This window comes from Bombus affinis, chromosome 6 (assembly GCF_024516045.1).
Source record: "Bombus affinis isolate iyBomAffi1 chromosome 6, iyBomAffi1.2, whole genome shotgun sequence".
In the NCBI taxonomy this organism is placed as follows: domain Eukaryota; kingdom Metazoa; phylum Arthropoda; class Insecta; order Hymenoptera; family Apidae; genus Bombus; species Bombus affinis.
Window position 1 is genome coordinate 12587577 of NC_066349.1, and position 20817 is coordinate 12608393.

Sequence of the window (20817 nt, forward strand, 5' to 3'; positions counted from 1 at the left end):
GAATTTCAGATAAATTTTTTGTCCATTTCAGTGATTTATGTGACTAACAAGGATATTAAAGAAAAAATCATTTTAGAACATAAGATAAAAAGTACTTTAACATTTTTCATATACATTCTATTAAAATTAATTCCTTCGTGCACTCTAACTCTATTTATATACTATTGAATCTATAAATATAATCATAACCAAAAATTTATCTCCGAAATTAATTATTCTCTCTTATTCTAGTATTCTCTCCAGTATTCTCTCTTACCTGTAACCTGTATCGACATATCCTCTTAACAAATACCATTCAAATTACTAATAGAAACTATGCTTTCAGACTTCCGGGTTACACGAATACCAATTACCAATACCGATCCACTCCAACTTGCTGACACCAGAAAAACAAAGAAAACATATATTAACATAAACGTATTTAAAAAGATATTTTTCAATCATAACCTACCTTCTCGAACAATAAACGCGACAAAAGCACGTGAAAATCACGAAAAACCTAACCCTCGATTATTAAGCCAATTATGACTAAGGTTGAGCTAAGAAGAGTCTCGATGGGTCCTTGTAGCCCAGGGTGGGATGAATCTACGAGATGGTGGGGACTATTTCTATATAATCGACGGTGAAGGTGCCTGTCTCTTCATAACCCTATCAGTGAGCACGTTTCTTTAATCGTCAATCTCGTCGTCCATCCCGTTTTAATCCGAGAAATAAACCGGAAAAAGAAAGACAAGTGAGACAAGGTGAGTGTTTCGAAATGATCAGAAAAGGAAAAGAAAAGAAAGTATACGTATACCTGTGCGTGAGCTTGTATCGTTTTATTTTCCTTTCATTTTTTGGAATTCCGGTTCTCACGATTTTTTTAAAGTCATCTACGGAATATCAATCGCAAAGTGCTAAACGAAAAAGGGAAAAAATAAAAATAGAAAAAGTGCAACAAACTGAATATGTAATATATGTATATATGTATGTATGTACCTACATCTCGTAGAGTATCGCAGGCTTGAATAATGCACGCTTCTGCGTGACGAATACTACCGATAAATTAATTCAATGAGGATGGTAATGGTTTCGTGTATAGGTTGTAAGTTCTTGTTCGATTGGATTTTTATGGAAGTTGCTTGAAACGTTTGCATAGAGAAAAATAAGGTCCTTTTTGAATAATAACATTTTAAGTGTTTAATGTTTTTAAAGTAAAATTAAGGTGAAATAAAAATGCAAGATTATTTGATGACGTTTAAAAGAAGAAATTCTAATTTTATTGTAGTTAGTAAAGCATTAGTATATTTAAAAGTAACATTTAAGAAAATAAATTTTTATGAATGAATGGAGATTTTTCATTGTATCCAGACTATATAGTCTCACAGATCTGATAACTAATATTATTTAGGTAGAAATGAGTATATGGTTGTTTTGTGGTTTATATCTTTGATATGATCTTTGATTTTTTATATCTTTGAAGAAGAAAGTTTCGTACTTTTTATTTTTTATCCAAAAATTATCAATGAATACTATGATATATAATTTATTTGTTCTGTTAAATGATAAAGATCATTGATCAAAATCATTCATAAATAATGATAAAAAGAAAATTTAGTCTATCTTTAATACCTACTATTAATATTAACATTAATAGTATTAGTACAGCAATGAAAAACAATATAACAGAGTCTTATGATAAGCTGGATATATCAATTAATGAATTATATGCATTTAATTATGCGTCACTTTGTTAAAGTCAAAATAATAAACAGGAAGAACTGATATCTAAGAATATCTCTATAAAAATTTAATTTTTTCCTTTACCTAGTTTCTAAATGATTCATCGCAATACGAACTACAAGAATAGTATACAAACTAGTCTTCAATTCGCTTTTTGCGAATTTTATATCAATTGTGCAATTTCTTTTATTCCCTATTACATAAGAAGATTCTTGCTTCACGCGTTATCTTATTTTTCTTGAAGGAAGCGATGAAGCGACTCTCGACGCGTCGAAAATCATTACGTTCGACCGTACAAGAGAACGTTCGGTCGTTAGCCAGGCTTACAACGAAAAAGTCCCCGCCAATTACCGAATCACTACATGTAACAGTTGGCACGTAAGACAGTGGCGATACTACTATCTATCCGTAAAAAAGTCACGTGCAAAACGTTCGTCTTTCAACAAAATTGGCACTCCCCGAGTGAAACTCTTTTTGTTGACTTATAGAAACTAAACATAGGTATTAATAGGTACATATACGGAGTCACGACCTCATCTTCGTGTCACTTTTAACCAACAAAACTCTCACCTGTTTTTGGTCACGATGTGAACGACAATTGCATATGTCTATGACAAGATGTTTTAAAATTATAATTAACTTTCCATCGCTTCGATACTTCGATCTTATAGGATCGTATTGATGCTGGTTGGCTCGAATGCTAAATTGAAAGATGGTGCGATAGATCATCCTGTTGTCATCGATGTATACGAAGATGTTTCTGTTGAAGTAGTATGTAGTATGTGTTAAGAGATTCTGATTTCAATTCGCATAAGAAATTAAAGGGTTTGACTTACTTTATGAAATATGTAATTTTGGAACACTTCGTCATTTTGTAATAGATTTCTTTAATCTTTATTTATATAAATTTATATAGATTTATTATTTATATAGATGATATCGTCCCCTTTGCTTCCAAAATTATATTCCAAATTATTTCGATTGTAGTTTTTTAATTAGCGTCTTCAATGAGTAAATTAAAATGAAAGTGCAAATATAATTATATTTCTTAAAAGTAATTGTATAGGCAGTGTATATTAATCTTTGTTTAATTTATTGTTTTTTTCAATTGTTAATTTGTTTCTCAGATGATATTGGCGCCGCTGGCCGTGTTATTCTTCGCGGCGTTAGTGTACGCCCAACCAGCAATAAACGAAATTCGGCCACAAAGCAACAGACCAGGAAGATTCCTGTCTCTTCCTGTACCGCAGAAATGTGCAAACCGTGAGTAAATTTTTCGTTTTGAACTTTCGGCTCTCTTTGTAGCTAAAACGCTAGGATCATATTTTTTCTTGATATTTTGTATGAATAAATCTCTTTGAAGCTTAGTTTCTAATTATAAGTCAAATTTTAACATGAAACTACTAAAACATAACATAAAAGTCAATTTATTCGTCAAACAAACTGTAAATGTACTAGAAAAGGATATGGAAATAAAGAAAAATTCTGAATTTCGAATGACAAGCTAAAAATATTCTTTGGACATCATACAATTTCATTTTAATTGTATTGATCATTGTCTCAAAGTTTAACATTTCTCATCACGATTTCAAAACATATCCGCGACAATGTTGACGACGGACAAAACACAATCCTCTTCCGTGAATCCAGGGCATTTAGATGCCCCGGCACGTTCTCTGGCAACTAAAAGAAATTGAGGTTAAACCGGCCCGATACATGCCGACAAAACTCTCGCGCAATCTCACGATCGTATATTTTTCAACCTAAAACAGCATTCGTCTATTGTGCAAACATGTGTATATCAGATTATTCTCTTCTGATTATAATACCTGGATAATTAATTTTCTTTTTTTATTTTAACGCTATGTGCATCCACCTAAAGGTTAACCTAACCATATTTGACTATATGTAATTAATACTTGTTTTCATTTGAGATATGAATATAATACAAATTTACAAATATATTAGACGTATACACACAGTACTATAACAAATACTTGTTATTTATATATTTTGATCTTAACTCATTAAAGACCAACGTTACGTTAGCACAATATTTCATTTTCAAGCGTGAAAATTTGTGCACCTTCAGATTTTCAAATCCATTACTGTACATTAATGTCACGTTTATATATATTTTTATTCGCTATTTCACTACTTATTCCATAATGAGTTAACTTCGAATCGTCATTTTTAATGCAACTTTTAGGATATGTATGTACGTAGTAAATTTCTTTCTCCTTATAAATAATCCCTCATAAAAGTATAGATATCCTAAAAATTCATAAGTTACTGGTCTGTAAAGACTCTCTCATAATTTAGGTACATTTTCCTCGTTTGAAATTATTTAGAATCGTTTGGACTTTATTCAGGCAAGGTCTAGCGCAGGTGAGCCTGTAGTTGGTTGGTAACTCGTTAACAGATCGTACAATGCGAGAGTAGCGTTTCGTCTCCTTTCGTTTGCGTTCGATGCACTTTCTCACGGTTAGGATACAAAATCGAGAAACCGGCAGACGTCTCGCAATCGCGCCGCGATAATTAGCGAGAGGACGTGTAACGAAACGAAGTTAAGGGAGAGACACCGATTCGGGGTCAACAAGAGCCGACGCGACGGACTAGTTGCATAATCTTGAACAGGATGTTTCGTCGGCTTTGTTTTGACTAATTTCCTGCAAATTATTTGTTCAATGCAAAACCGTGTAACATCAGCTACCGGTAATCCGTTTTTTACAATTTATACATTATCCTAGATCACTTGATGGGAAAAATTTTATAAATTGCGTATTTTATACGCAATTATATATTTGTCATAATCTTTTTATGGTTGGAACTTGAGGCCTATCTGCTTTATGTGCTTCCTATTTATCGACAAAAATATAACAATAACAACGTAAGTTTCTTGATAGTTAATAAAAGCCGAACATTATTACTTACTGTCATTCACAGTTACTTATAAAATGATTAATGATTTATAAAAAGAAATATATGATTTATCACGCAGATTTTACCCATTGAAATGATCTTTCAATGTCATATAGAAATTTATGTTTTACTGTTCCTAGTAATCTGTTTCAAAGATAACCAACAGGAACGAAAGTGGAATGTACATCTTGTTTTTTTATGTCGAATGAAAAATCTGTTTGGAGAATATACAATCCACTTTCTCCATCTCGATCTCCATTGCTTACTTATATATATATATACATATATATATACACATTTACAAGGAGGTCAGCTATATCTCGCCAACTGACAATTTTTATGAGACATAAAATTTGCTACAACTTTTCATCTGTATGATCACTGACACTTACTCTTGATTGGATGTAACAGATAATGCAAATTATCGAGACAAAGTATCTATGCATCTGTGTATGTATTAACATTTAAATACTGTCAAAGTTCGCATATAGGCACCGTGTATACATTTATCGTTATTATGTAAAAATGTTCGTTCTTCGTTATATTTTTATTTCTATTCTGTACTAAATGCAAGTTTTTCATTTTTATTTAATTTCCATTTTATTGCCATTTTAATACGCCTCGCGACAGGTACGATATTAAAAACGTCGAGTTACCTTGGTTGATTAAATAACATTTCCAATACACGTTATTTAACGTTAGAAATACTTTACTGCAGACAGACTAATTTGACGAGTATTGGTCGTTATTCCCTTATGATCATATCGATCGAAATTTCGTAGTAATCCTATTTCCACGGTATTTAATCACGCGAAAGGTATTAGTGTCGTAATGTTGGATTATAATAATGTTCGACTGGAATGTTCGATTATCTACAGTTGCATCCACTTTCCATGTTAGTAACAATAAGAAACTCGAGTCACGTGCTACATCGATGAAATCATCTCGAGCAATAGGTCATTTAGCTGTGAGAATTTAATATTGATTAATGATTAACGAAACTTAACATCTTTTTAATAATTCCAAAAATATACCGATTTGCTAGATTTGATACTAAAAATTGATAAAGTATGCAGTTAATGTAACACGTATAACAACTCATTTCTTTTTAAAGAAACAAAGCTATTCTCGCAGTGGTTATTGATAACTTTAGATGCTGTATGCGACCATAAATTTTTAATTAAAACAAAAAGTAAAAACAATATAAATGTATAAAATAATTTTTAAAAGACATAACACGCATAACAATCGTGCCCCTATAAGAAATTGTCATTCTTACGGTATAAAATGCTCTTTAGTCGGGCTGGGAATTAAAAATTGAATCGTTGAACACAACCGAGGAGTCCGATGATTAAAATGGTTCTTAATCAAAATTATGAAACATTACTGGTCCGCGGCTAACAAATTGTCGTTAAATTATCTTATGACAGTGCGGCTGACCAATCAGGTGTCGTAATATCGTAGCTGGTAAGATTGTCCAACTGACAAGCTCACAAAAGGCCGATGCTCTGCCGCTATGAAAATGTCAAGAATTGTTGCGAAACGAAACAACAACATGCCACAGAGATAATTTCACTGTTGCTCGTTATGCCCGCGTATAATGACCGCTCTTTAACGATAGTTCACGTCTTTCTTCACGCTGGTCCTGGTTTCCAGTAAAACGTCCAATTCGGTGAATTCACATGGGATATTTCTATTTTTCCTCGTCGATTAGGCTGATTATTTTAAACGTTGCTCACAAAGATACAAAGTTTCTGTTATTTTACACTTTTGCATGAAACGAATAACTTCTTCCAATCGCTGTATGTCATTTTGTACAAAAATTTCAAAATTTTAGATATTTCACGAATAGAATATTTAATACGTACTTTTTCTCCTCGTTTCTTCGAAATTTTTCATATTCCATGCGTACGTTAATTTTTAAAGATACGTTAGATTTTTATATCGATGCGAATATAACAATTATAAGATTATAAGTATAAAAGAAAGTACTATTTTTATAGAATTATTTTTTATTACGCAAGCCGTACAAAAGGAGTACAATTTTGACCTTTATTCGACCTTTATTCAACCCCAAATAACAGCGTATCCGATCGAATAAATAATATAGCAGCAAAGCATGATAAATTACAATGTCGTATTGCACGCATCGTTTATCAATTTATTTTCAAACAAAGTTACACGTCCGATTGGTTATAGCTGCAGAAGAAGCCGAAGAAAAAGGAAATCTCTTATTCTCTGTCGCTGACGAGTCTCGAATCGAATCTCAAGTAATCTCCACCCATTAAGTCGAATTATCAAGAAAAAGTTTCACCTCCGGCTTGGCTTTCGTTTTCCTCGCACCTTCGATCAAAACAACTTTTATATCCAATGTTCGTCATTTATTTATGACATTCGATTGCGCATAGATTATGAAAATGATTAATTCGTAGTTAACAGTGTGTTGAAATATTAAATCTAAAATATTAGAAATTTGGATGACAAGTAAATTTAACAATTAGTATAATACCTTCTCCATAAATAAATTGAAATTCTCCGATGAAAAATTGCATTTTTGCAATTATACATTTTTTACAAGTACTGTTTTATACACCCTACTTGCATTTTAGTCGATTAACATTTCCAAAATTAATTTTTCACATTTCCTTCTAACTCTTCGTCCTTCGTTCGTATTTTCTTCACAGTCATTCACAAAGAATTGTTACAAGAATATTATTCCTTTTCGTTTTGTTTCTGTCTGGAAAGATTGAGCATCCCGAGCCTTTTCTGATCGTGTCAATTTTCTTCTTTTAGAAACATTGCAAAATTTATTCAACTGTTTCATTAACAACTGTAGAATCATAAATATAAAATATTCGCTATACGCATAAAATCCTTCGTATCGAATTCATTAAGTACGTTTATTTGAAAACGACGCGTGTCCAACGTGCTTTCTTTTCTCCTTTTCGAGAAATGGCAACTACATCTTGCGCGCGTCACGCTCAAATACGATCCGTAAATATTAACCATTTCATTGGCATAAATTATACGTTTCTGGAAACGTTTGGGTGACTCTGCCGTGAAACACGTGCAGGTCGTGACACGTGAAAGTGAGAGCTTTCCATTCCATTGGAGTTCCTCGTGTGTGAAGAACCACTTTAAAAATCTTACAAGAAGCCTCTTGCTGTCATTCATATTATTCTTTCGTCATTTTTCTTCTTCTCTTTTTTTTTCTTTTTATAATCCCATGGATAAATATTCCGAAGGCGGCAAATAGCACAGTTAGTCGTGTATAGCTTGTCATGAAATCGTAGATGTTACCGATCGTTTAAATGTTATTTTGAAATAGCTATGTTGAATCGTGTTTGATCTGATGCAATTATTGGGAATTCTAAACGTTACGCAAGATAAAATTCGATACAGACAAACCGTGTATAATGTTGTCTCCTTTATTTAAATTTATTCCATTGAAACATATTTTTTAGTATTTTTGAAAATATTATCTTCTTCGTTGCTGTTACCTGATCAAAAAAAAAAAATAAAAAAAAGAGGAGAAATAAAATAGATACAATTTTTTACATAGATAAAAGAAAAAAAATACCTGCTTGAAGAGCAACGTAAATCGTACTGGCGTCGAACAAAAGACTTCGCATGCAAATATGATCGATAAGTCATGGCGGAAGTGGGCGTAAAAAATAACAGATTTCTACTGTCCCTCGATTAATAAATTCCGCTTTCTCCGCCCTAAATTGGCTATTTACTTGCGTATGATTGACAACCAAATGAGATAAATCTGTTTTCTATTATTAAACGGATAAATATTTTTTAATGTAATTCGTATATTTTGCAATAGCTTACAAATTTTACCACTTTAAAGACTTATCAAAAAAAGATATAAAAATAGTGAAAAATTTGGGAACCAGATTTCCCTGCATCTTCTGCTTCTTTTAATTTTTTTTTTTTTTTTTACGCAAATATTTAATTAACGTTCTCGCGAAAACCTCACGATGGATATTTTCAATTCTAAACTCTTTAGAACAGTATTATTTATTTGTTATTTATTACACACACTTCTCGCCTATTGCCTTAGAACGAAGTTCCGGCTTTGCGTTTTTCTCTTAATGTATGAACAGTATACTGCTGTAGTATTCTGATTAACTTCACTTGCTACGAAAGATTACGTTCATCAATCATTAGATCTTTCCCAATCTGCCATTGCGATTCGCTATTATACGAATTAACATTGTGTTTCAGAGTTATTAACTTTGAACAACCAACGTCCAACTTTACTCAGCAAGACCATTCATTCTCACATACATTTTTACTGTAGAAAGGTCATAATTAATTTCGTGAGTTACCATTCGACTGACGATGGTAATGACGAGGATGTTAATGCATTAAGGTGCTTAGCCTTAGACAATGAACGAAGCGTTGTACAAACCGCTTCTTGCGTTCGACTAATGATCTTTTTAGTACGTAACAAAGGAGACGGAATTTCAAAAATTATATCTTAAATAAGATGTTTGAAAAATAGGCCTATAATATTAAAAATCAGATCAGAAGCGGTATGCTGGATTTTTTAAGAATTCCATTTTGAAAGAAATAATAAAACCATATATTTACATCTATCTGTATTCATATGCAGTACGTTCGAAAGAACGCAGTAATTTGATATATAATTCTCCCAACGAAAAAGATATTTTATCACAGAGACTTTGTCACATCGGTTTACGAAAAGCAATTATTAATAACACTAAATAATATTGAATATTATTATCGATAGTAACGAACGAGAATAAATTCAAATAAATACGAATTACGATATTTTATGTAATATATGCAATTCGAAAAGCACATTTTTTACGATCTTATATTCCTAGGAATAGATTCTTTATATAAATATAACTGATGCTGCAGAAACACCGTTAGTAGAGTCGAAAACAACAGAATTGCGCGGACGATTCAAAGATTACCGTCAGAAGTTCCTTGACACAATGGTGAAACGTGCGAGTGTTTCTAAAGGCGCATAAATGTTTAATGAACGGTGATATAACGATCGTTAATTGCGAGTACAGGAGAAAACCGAAGAAAGACGAAGAGGGAGATCAATTTTTTTCTCGTAAACGTCTATCAGATGCAAACACACGATCGTATGAAAACAAGGAAATACAACTTGTGAAATGCACTTTGTTTAATGTCACTTTTGTTTAACCTTTGTTTTACCATCTTTTAGCGGCTGTATACATGTGTCGGTGTTAAATATTTATCATCTTATTTGTTAGTATTCTTTCGATTGCTTTAGGCTAAGTAATAAGTTCGTTATCAAAAATTCTGATTATTTAATTCGCTTTATTTAATTCGATCTTTAATTTTGTTAGACGACGTATCTACGTGTATTCGATAATTATGACGCCAAGTAGTTTTATTAGTCTTCTAAAGAAGTTAATCTCGGTCAACGAGTAATCATTAATAAAATTTGCCTATTCGATCGATATCGATTGATACGATCAAAGTAATTGGAATTTATAAACGCGGACACAGAAAAACGTGTTGGTAGGCGGAAAACTCGTCAAGATGATAGAGATGATAATAAAACGTACAAAGGTGAACGTTTCTTTCGATTGTTCATAGATGAAACAAATTCATTGCCATTGGGAAACTAAAAGGAAGGAAAACTCGAGTTACAAATAGCGGAAATAATTTCTCGAATATTATGAAACGTACGATAGACTTGATCGTATACGATATCGTAATTGTTTTTACGGTCGTTGTTAGCAACATTCATCGCACAACTTAGCGCGGGAAAATCACGCGAAAAAAGGGAAACTCGAGGCAAGATGTCTTTAAAATTCAATATTTCCTTGCTGATTCGTAACTCCCGTTTGAAATTCTGCATGCGGTATTTTTAATCTTCTCGCGGCATAACATCGGCTGAGCTTAAGTTTTCTTTAGAATCGAGTTAGATCCGAGCAATACGCTCGAATTATTAAGCTATGTAAATTAATTCGACGAAATTCAAATTTTATTAACCATTCGCGTAATACAAGTTTCGTCATCGAAATATTCCTAGTTATTGAATTCAGTTACACGAAATTCCCTGAAATTACGTAAATACAAGTGATACATCTTTCGAACTGTCACGAGATGAGAAAATATATGAATTTAAAAATATGCTTATTACAGATGGGTGATTCCAAAGGCATCTAATTAACATATCAATTACTCATACTCTGACGCTGGAAATAATTGTCTCCTTTGGTTCGATATATCGTAGATTGAATGGAGAGCTTCTTCTCTTTTTCTTTGTAGTAAATAATCCGATATATATGGTAAATATAATATAAATATAGTATATGGTAAATAAAATAGTAGTAACTTCAGCAAAAAGAAAAGAATACACGAAACATGGAAAGAACCATCTCTGAAACTAAACAAGAATCTTAAGAACCAAGAAATGCTAAATACTAAATGTTCATGAATGCGTTCGTTTATAATATAATAATTTGACAAAAACTGCATGATATAGATCAAACTATACGTTGCCAGAATGAATACAAAATCTATATTTCTATGAAAAAGCTACACGTTTCGAAAGTTAATCGACGATTAAATGTTTCCTACGGTCGATCAAGAATCTCAGGAACCACGAATTGTTAAATGCCAAATGTTCAAGGATAGCTGCTACGTTTATTTGACTATCCGCGTGGACGTCGCTGAGATCATGATCTCCTTGTAGAAACTTCTTGTCGAAACTCGTGACAGCACTTTGACGTTAAGCCAATCGACGTTCTAACAGAGGTATTAGAATCATCGTTCGTTTCTGAAAGGGGAACGCGTCGTAGCCTCGATTCCCGATGTAACAACCGATTGATTCCTGCTTGGGAATCATTCAGAAGAAACTAGCCACATGACATTCACCGTGAGATTTTTCTCTTCCGTGATATGTCAGAAGGAACGTGCAATTTAGTTAATTCTTCTGTTTTTTCTTATCTTTCCCTTTCGTTCTTCTCGTTCGACGGCTATTTTTGCAACAATGAGATTACACAGGATTACACGTCGGTGAAGAGGAGCCGTGTCCGCGCGCATCGATCATGCCTCTCCTTGCAGCATTACAGGCGATGAAACGCGTAGTAAATACGTAATAATACATACGCACTGGTCTATGGTGTGTCCGCAACTTCTGAAATAACAGGTTCCGACATAATCGATTTTAATAGCTGGAATTTAGGATATTAGTCTTGGCAATAATTCGACGAGGTCTAGTGACTTTTTCAGCAACGCTCTTCGACTTTTATAGGTAAATTATAGGATTTTACCTGATATTCAAGATAAACGATGTACTTAAGCGAATACTTAAATGGCGAAAAAAAAAAAAGAAAAAATTGTTTTCGAAGAAGTTTCTCAGCCCTCTTGCTCTATGCATGTAACACGATTAGCAAAACTTTACGAGTCGCGAGTTATAAATAATCGATGATGATAAATTCCTTCGAAGAACGACGACAGGCACGGTAATAAAATTGATAAAGTTATACATTAAATTTTACAAATTATACGAATTAACTACGGTCGATCTGCCTACCAATAGACGCGATAACTCGTAAATCTATGGAAAAGAAATCCGAATGTAACTTGTCGACACATTGATATTATTAGTTGGTTGGTCGTTGTATCGGTGGAAAGTCTTGATTATTATTCGTAGAGATCACGGATTGGTTAATTTGAGATCGGTGATACTCGAGAGAGAACATAGATGAAATAAGCAATAGCCTGTAATATTACCGTTGAATACGAGCAACCCTTTCGCAATCAGAACGTTAGGCTCTCATAATGAGACGCACATCGTAAATCGTCGACGAGAGAGGCATTCCTGCATAATCAACGTGTAACGTGAAAAATTGTAAGACCATTGACATTTAACCGGACGATAATCACATTCCCCGATTACAGATCCACGCCGTTTATATACATTATTACACGACAAACATAATTGAATATCGTGAACGATTTCCTTTTTTTCTCTCTCTTTCTCTGTTTCTTCTCGAAGAAAACTCCGCAACTCTACGTAGTCAGATCTTGATATATCATCATTCTTGGTATCAGTTTATATCTTTTTTTCTTTTTTTTTTTTTTTTTTTGTTTTTCGATAAAAGGCTCGCAATTAAGCGTCGAGATACCGTAAAGTGCTAGAACTTATCGTACGAGATTACCACACTTATGCGTCGCTTGAAAAGATCTGATAAGAATTAATAAAAGCCAATCTCTTCAAGAACCTTTGTCTTTCGTTCGGCGGATTAATTTTCTATTTGCAATTCGCAGGACCGAGAGAATTCAACTACAGAGGGCACAATTATTTCTATAGCGGGCACGTTCCGGCTCACGCAAACCAGAGGGTGGATTGGTTAGACGCTAGGAACATCTGCAGAGAGTACTGCATGGACCTCGTGTCGATGGAAACTCAAGACGAGAACAACTTAATCTTCAGACTCATTCAACAAAGTAAGCGATTTTCATTCTTGAGATGCTTCGCGAATAGAAGATAAATAAGATAAATTCTTGAGATATTTTATAAAATAGAAGACGTAAGGTAAGAAGCTTAGTAATTAGTAAAGAAGTAGCTTAGTAAAGAAGTAAGTAAGCTTAGAATAAAGAGATGAAGTCAGGCGTTCTACTATTCTAAATCATGATCGCTGACGATTATTAAATTGCGGATATTCATGGAAATTCTTTTATAAATTCACTTTTATAAATAGAATTCCAGAAATGAAATCTGCTTGAAGAATCGTTTTACTTGCTAAATATCGCCTTCGAATATTATATTTTAAGTATTTTACGTATTTATGCGCATTTCTGCAGCTTCAAATTTCCTATAAATGAATCTGCAGCTCAATAATTATGTACATATATGTATAGTTATTATATGTGCGTTATTATACAATATATACACACTTATATATGTACAATTGAAACGTCGTTAATATTCATACAGGGGAAAGAGAAGGAAGAAACGTTAGAAATAAAATAAAGATTCATTTCGAAGCTAAGTTGGAATTTCTTCGTATTCGAGTCGACTTTTCAAAAGATTTCTTTCGCTGTGATTCGAGGAAGATCGATTCGCAGAGGAAAAAATTTCTATCGACGTGTACTTGTTTATTCATGAGGAAAAACGAGGTGTTCCATTGAATCGGTTGAATAATCTCGAGGCAACGATTACAAGAATAAAAATGATTCATTAACGCACGATGCACAGACACGTTTCGCGAACGATTCACGCGTGAACACGAAACGCGTTTACCTTCGGTTTCGTACGAATTCGATATATATCCTAATTGCATCGCTATTAACTCTTCTCTTCTCTTCTCTCCTCTTCTCTTCTCTTCGGCTTTTTTCTTTGTTGTCACTGTTTCGCGTGATTTTCATTTCGTAACATTTCTGATCCTTTCACGCGTATTCGCAGGGACGTAAGGAAGAAGAAGCTGTGCAAAGTTCAAGTATATTACAGCAATTCTCGTATGTCACGTGTGAAACGTATGAAACGAAGATAAAATCAAACATATTACGAATAGGTTCGAACTCGATTAGAAAATTTTGAAACCCTCGCGAATACTTTGAAGATATGAAACGATACGTTTGGTCGTGCTAGCTTGGTCGGCTATTTTCAAAAGAGATAGATTGTTTTCCTTTCCAAATCTGTTATATTAAACTCCTATTATCTAGTCACGGAGTCACTAACGTTAAAATCAGGAAATCAATAAATGTAATTGTATTTTCTTTTCTACTACGATATTCGAACTTTTGCGCGTCGAATAAAATTCTTATATTTTATGTAAACAAAATTTTTAATACTTTGAGAGAAACCTTAGGATAAAATTGAGGTAAAAGATCACGTATAGCAACGAGGAATTTGTTATACTCCTCTTAAACCTAAGTAACTCGTACATTTTACTTTATTTTAGAACTAAACGTGTACTTCTGTTCCCTATTGTGGTTTTCGTATAACGAACCTGCTAATTGATCTATTTTATAGCAGACAATTTTACTTTTCCTTTTGTTTTAGCTAGCATCGTTTTGACTTCGTTCATTTTCGCGTTCAGCTAAATGATTTTGACAAAAATGATTAACAATCGCTTGCGCGAAATAAATTATAAGATCCGGTAACGAGTTTCAACGTAGTTCGCCTTAAAACAGCATGGATGGATTCGAGAAACGAATACCACCGTCAATTACGTGAATTTGAGCAATAATCGGTAGTTAAGTTAAACGAGAGGTATACCTAATAGTAATCTCATACAACGGTATGTACATAGTTATTAAATTTTACGTGTCGGCAGAAACGCGTAGGAAGGTATAAATCCATTTCTTTAACGTCAGGCTTAGAAAGTTCTACAACCACGGAGATAAAATCGGTACCAAGGAACACAGAAGCAGTCAGGATCGTTTACAATTTATTACCCAGCGTAGCTTTCGTTCTTTAGCCAGCTAGATAGCATAGAAATTTCGAAACAAATGATCCATTGCCGTGAGACGATGGTTCTTCGACTTCGCGTTAAGTGGCTTGTAACATCGCGTCTTCGGCCATAGTGTTTCCTCACGATTGAAGAAAGTGAAAGACTAATCAGTTTTATGGTTACTTATTACAAGAACAATGTCGTGAAAATACATATTTTGATCGAACGGATATTTCACGGAACGAGGACGAGAAGAGTCTATTGGTTATTCAACGAACCATAAAGGCGAATCTTACAATTACGCAATTAATTATTATATGGACCGAGTATTTTTATGTAAATTCGTGTCCCTTGTGGAGATAATTAAAGAAACAGAATTTAAATAAAAATTTGTATCGACGACTATATATTGTAGTAAATATTTTATTCTAGCTATTTTGTATATCTTTGTATATTATTATACGTATTCTGGATATTTGTTGCGCTTCAAAGTTTTCTATAAATGTATAAATTAACTTCACCGTAGTTAAAATTATTCTTCTTTTTTTTTAAACTCTTAAAAAATAAGAACAAAATATTTAAATTTTATAGTAGACATGTCTGTAAAAATAGTTCCCCCTTTTTTTTTATCGAATCAAATATTTTGAGAAACAAGAAAGAAGGATCGAGAGAATTTAGTGATCGTCTATTGATCTATTAGCTGTGGTCAATTATCCCATCACAGATGAAATATTTGAATCAATAAAAATACACACGTTGAAATTTGTTTGTGGCTCATTTGCATACAACTAATTGCTTTCGCAAGTGCAGATACAATTTCCATTCGTTGTCGAGAAGTTAGAATCTTCGAGTTAACGAGTTAACAACAGAATCTTCAAGGCAAAACGAAGGATCTTTAAGTGGGTTGAGGCTGAGGAATCTCATCTTCTTATATACATACACAGTTGCATCACGGAACGCATCAATCATTTCGACCGCATATGTCTCTCGCCACGAAGTAATATGATCTGAAACTCGTCTATGTTAACATTTCTACCGATATTAAAATGCGGCTATTTTTTCGAAGGTTGTCCTTTGGATGAGAAAAGCGAAAACCTTTTATAAATTATATTGTTTTCTAACCAGTAGAAAATTTAAGCAGAAATTTTGAAAGAAGTACTTTTTTACAAAAATCGTAAATCTATGACTAAAATTATAAGATTCTAGAAAAATAGTGCAAAATTTTCGATATTTCATTATAATTGGAATATACTTAAAATGAAAATAGAAAAAAGTTCGTAAAATATTATACCATAATTTTCAGCTTTCACAGTATAGATTTCACTTGAATATTAGTTTCCTTCGGGAAAAGATTACAGCTCTTTACCTATCACAAAAAACATACCAAAGAATTGCATAATCTGTATAATAAAGTTATGTATTAATCATTTCTTTCATAAAAATTAATAAATTATTTTTTCATAGACGATGTTCCTTACATCTGGACATCTGGACGTCTCTGCGACTTCAAAGGCTGCGAGAATCGTCGTGATCTCGAACCCAAAGCCCTCTATGGTTGGTTCTGGTCAGCCAACAGAAAGAAGATGGCGCCAACAAATCAAATCCCCGAAGGTTGGTCCTTCAATCCATGGTCTCAAACTGGACACAAGAAGGTCAGACAACCGGACAACGCTGAATTCGACATAAATGGCACCAGTGAATCTTGCATGTCCATCCTAAACAACGTTTACAAAGATGGAATCAGCTGGCACGATGTGGCTTGCTATCACCAGAAACCATTTGTCTGCGAGGACTCCGAAGAACTTTTGAACTACGTGGCCAGTACCAACCCCAACATCCGCGTTTAAAGGCCTCGTGAATGAATAATTCGCGTCATCAGCACCTGTTTTATCCGTTTCTCTTGCAGCTTAGACGAAACACGAGTTAAAACAAAAAGAAAACAAAGGAAAAATAATCGTTGAACATTTTATTTTATATTATTTATGTGAATTGGCTCCCTATCAGCATTAAAGCATTACCTTTCATTTGGATTGCAAAAAGAAAGGAACATTTTATATCGAATATAAAATTTATATAAATTTAATTATTTGGATCACAAAGTTTCATATACATATAAATGCTTATATAAATTTAGATATTATTGAGGAACTGTGATCAGAATTTTTTAAAGGCACTTAATTATTTCTTGCAATGTAATACAAAAGTTGTTGCACTAATTATATATACATGTTATACATGTATTAAAAATATTTATTAAGCGTTCATGAATATTATTAAAATGTGTCTCGTCGCTGCACTTTTCCTGCACTCATTTTTCAAAAGAAATCAATTATATTTTACATTCTGTTTAATTTGTAATTACAGTATCAGTTAATTAATGATGTAAACATATTTATTAATAGACATTTGGCAGACAGACTCTGTACATTTATGAATAAACTTTATTTGTAGGTATTTATAAAATGCTATTTATTTACCAAATCTTATACATATATAATTATGTAACATAATTTACTCATTTTCTATTGCAATAACATTGGTTTCAAATTGATCATATTTCCCCTCACTTTCTTCTACACTAGAAACAGAATCATTTCTTTTCTTTCTCTGTTTAGCTCTAAGTGTATTAAGCTTTAATTTAATTCCAGATTTACGTTTTCGAGGTAAAGATGTAGGATCTGTAAATAAAATATTGTAGTATAAAATTATATACACGAAGAAATATTAATACATACGATCTTCAGGTATATTCATTCGTTTTCTTAAAACAGCTCGAACTTGTCTGTTAATAATTTCTCTACACTGCGCATCAAAACCTACTGGTAACCAGCCTCTTTTTTCGTGGCACCTAATTCCAGGCAAAGGATCTGGTAACTTTGCTAACATTTCTTGTATTTCATCTACTAGAACATCACAATACTGAAAGAAATTTTGTACTTGAAGTATAGAACCATAAAAATTTGTAATAATCAGAAAATTGTAATAAACCTGATAAAACATTTGCTTCGAAGGAGGTACTATTCCTTCTCGATAGATATACACGTCTTCACTTAAATCTTGTTCCTTTTTAGGACTTTGCTCTTGACTAGAAATCACACTTTGTACAATTGTTTTCTGTTTTGCAGCTGGTGTTGATTTGTATGGTAATGTATACTCTGAGTAATTTCTTTTACGTTTTACAGTAGATCCCAAACCATCTGAATAAAACAAAGTAAGTAAAGCAATTTTTCAACGTAAATATTATATTAATAACAGCAATACTTAAGATACATACGCATAGATTTTAATCTGTAATCTAAAGTTTGATATTTTCTTGCAGAAATATCTTTCCTTGGATCATACCCCAGTTTCACCCACATAATTTTCCATGGACCAGTTACAAAATAATATGCGACAGCTGGTAATAAAATTTTCAATCGTTCATTAGAAAATTTAGTTTTGTATATTATTGCGTTCTTCGACCAAATTGGTCGTTCCTCAAAAATTTGACGGATTTGTTCAAAGTGTATACTTTGAATGAATTTAACTTTCATAGCGGTTTCTATGCCTGTTGGCGGTTTAGAAGGAACTTCTGATGTTGAAAAATAAATGAAATTCGAAAATCCTATCTTTCTCTTTCGACACTTTCCTATTATATTTTCCGGATATGAATTAACTTCTGTTTTTGGTACATATTGCTGTACTGTATCCATTCTGCTAAACGCAGCTGGTGGCAAGAAGTAAGGTACGTCATTCTTTAACCAAGAATAATGTGGTATGTTACTGGGATAAATCTTATGATATATACATTCTAACTTTTTCGGATTTTCCTTACTTTGTGTCATAGGTAAATATTGAAAGTCACAAAGACCTGAAAAATATTATATTCTTTAACTGTATTTCCAATATATGAAAAAAGTTACATAAATTTGATTTTATCCATTTTAAACCATACATACTTGTAAATCTAAATTCTGTGTCAACTCGACCTAAGATTTGTAATTTTGGCAATGTATAATCCTTATCTTCAGAAAGATCTTCATATTTATTTCGATCAAACGTTGGTGGTATATCCTTTTTGTTCTTTGATGAATTTACTTCATTTGTATCTAGTGATTGATCCAGTAAAACCTCGTTATTTTCAGAATACACTCTATGAGAAGGACCAGGAACAGGATCATCGAGAGTACTAAAGCTGCAACTTTGTACTTGATTGATTAATTCGGTCATAAGTTGTTCTTGTTGACCTTTATTATCTCTAGTCTGTGGTAAATTCACTTTATCCATACTATTTTCAGTATTTTTATTGTCATCAATCGAAGATTCATTTACATTCACAGTACTTCTTGATGACTTCCTTTGTTGTTTTGCTTCAGCTTCTTCTGCTTTCTTTACTCTAGATTTTTTAATTCTAATTCTAAGCAGGAAACCATTAGTATTATGTCTATCGCCACAAGTCGGTTTACAAAAAATATCATCTGGTCTAAATCTTAACTCCAACCGTCGATTTGGTGTATTTACTGCCTATTAACACACATACAATTAATTAGAGTGATTGTTAATTATTAATTTTATAAATATTACTATCTTATAATCCTTATGAGAAAATAATATAATACCGTAGAAATGCTTTGAATGCCACCTAATGTTTCTATAGCTTTATCTGGATTAATAACATTTCCCGGATATTTAACACAGATGAACTTTCTGTCAAACCTATGGCCTCCAGGAAGGACTGGTCCCACATATTCATTTTCTTGGTAATTATCTACATTGTTCTGATTATCTTCTGTCTATATAATTTTAAAAGTATATTAAATAATTATTAATATAAAAGTAGAACAAAAGTAAATATAAAATGTTAATTTAGTCTTACATTGTCATCGTTACTAGCTTCTGGAATGTCACTATAGGAATCATCACTATCAATTTCTTTTTGATAATCATCAATCTTAAAATCTTCATCTTTCCCATCCTGTACTTCTAAGTTCTCATCACTAATATCACTCGATATACTCATTATTATTGCTTTTTTTTGTATCACCAGCTTCAACTCATAAATGTGTTTCTTCAAAAAACATATCTTATAAATAATATCACATCAAAACATGTAATTATAATAATATTATAATAATATGTAATATAATATAGGTTAGATTTAACCAACGTATTGTTTTGAGGTTAAAAATCTTACTGAACACATGAATACTGAAAACAAGGTTACACAAGTTGTTTAATTACAGGTTTCATAAACTTTGAAATCAATGAAATACAAAAATATATATTTTATGTAACATAATTTAAATAATAATATTTTTATATTTTAATTGTATATATACTCGTACAATATAAATTTGAAATTCATTTAATAAAATAAATATTCATAATAAAGTTGAATGTTAAAAAATATCGTATCTTATAATATACACATATTAAACATTTCATTCATTCCATTTATAAAATTAAACTTTTGAGTTTAAAATAAAATATTATTGCCTTGTGTTTATTTAGCAATAGTTTATTAAGCAATAAGATTCGTTAAAAATACAATAATAATATTAAGAAAAGTATATTAGAAAAATATGTAAAGAAAATAAATTAAAATGTTATTGTAAAACATCAACTACTAACATTCTATTTATTAATGCTCAACCTTGCTACACAGTTATAAATAATTTAATACAATTAAAGATTGTAAATACAAATATAAATAAGCTGTTCATTTACATCCTTTTATTTATCCTTTCTAAACAACTTTAAAACATTGTGC

General features: G+C 32.1%; 2 protein-coding genes across 2 annotated transcripts; one reads left to right on the forward strand and one right to left on the reverse strand.

Moving 5' to 3' along the window:
* The first annotated feature begins 599 nt into the window (after window positions 1-599).
* LOC126917992 (uncharacterized) lies at window positions 600-17531 on the forward strand. Its single transcript, XM_050725479.1, has 4 exons — window positions 600-743; window positions 2850-2985; window positions 12940-13119; window positions 16533-17531. Exons 2-4 carry the CDS (start codon window positions 2850-2852, stop codon window positions 16913-16915), a joined length of 699 nt encoding a protein of 232 aa, XP_050581436.1. The 5' UTR covers window positions 600-743; the 3' UTR covers window positions 16916-17531.
* LOC126917990 (general transcription factor 3C polypeptide 5) lies at window positions 17243-20257 on the reverse strand. The gene is made up of 7 exons (XM_050725476.1): window positions 19924-20257; window positions 19667-19840; window positions 19007-19571; window positions 18343-18918; window positions 18057-18265; window positions 17804-17987; window positions 17243-17746 (listed from the first exon to the last, which is right to left on the reverse strand). The coding sequence occupies exons 1-7, from the start codon at window positions 20065-20067 to the stop codon at window positions 17580-17582; spliced, it is 2019 nt and encodes a 672-aa protein (XP_050581433.1). The 5' UTR covers window positions 20068-20257; the 3' UTR covers window positions 17243-17579.
* Between the last annotated feature and the right edge of the window lie 560 nt (window positions 20258-20817).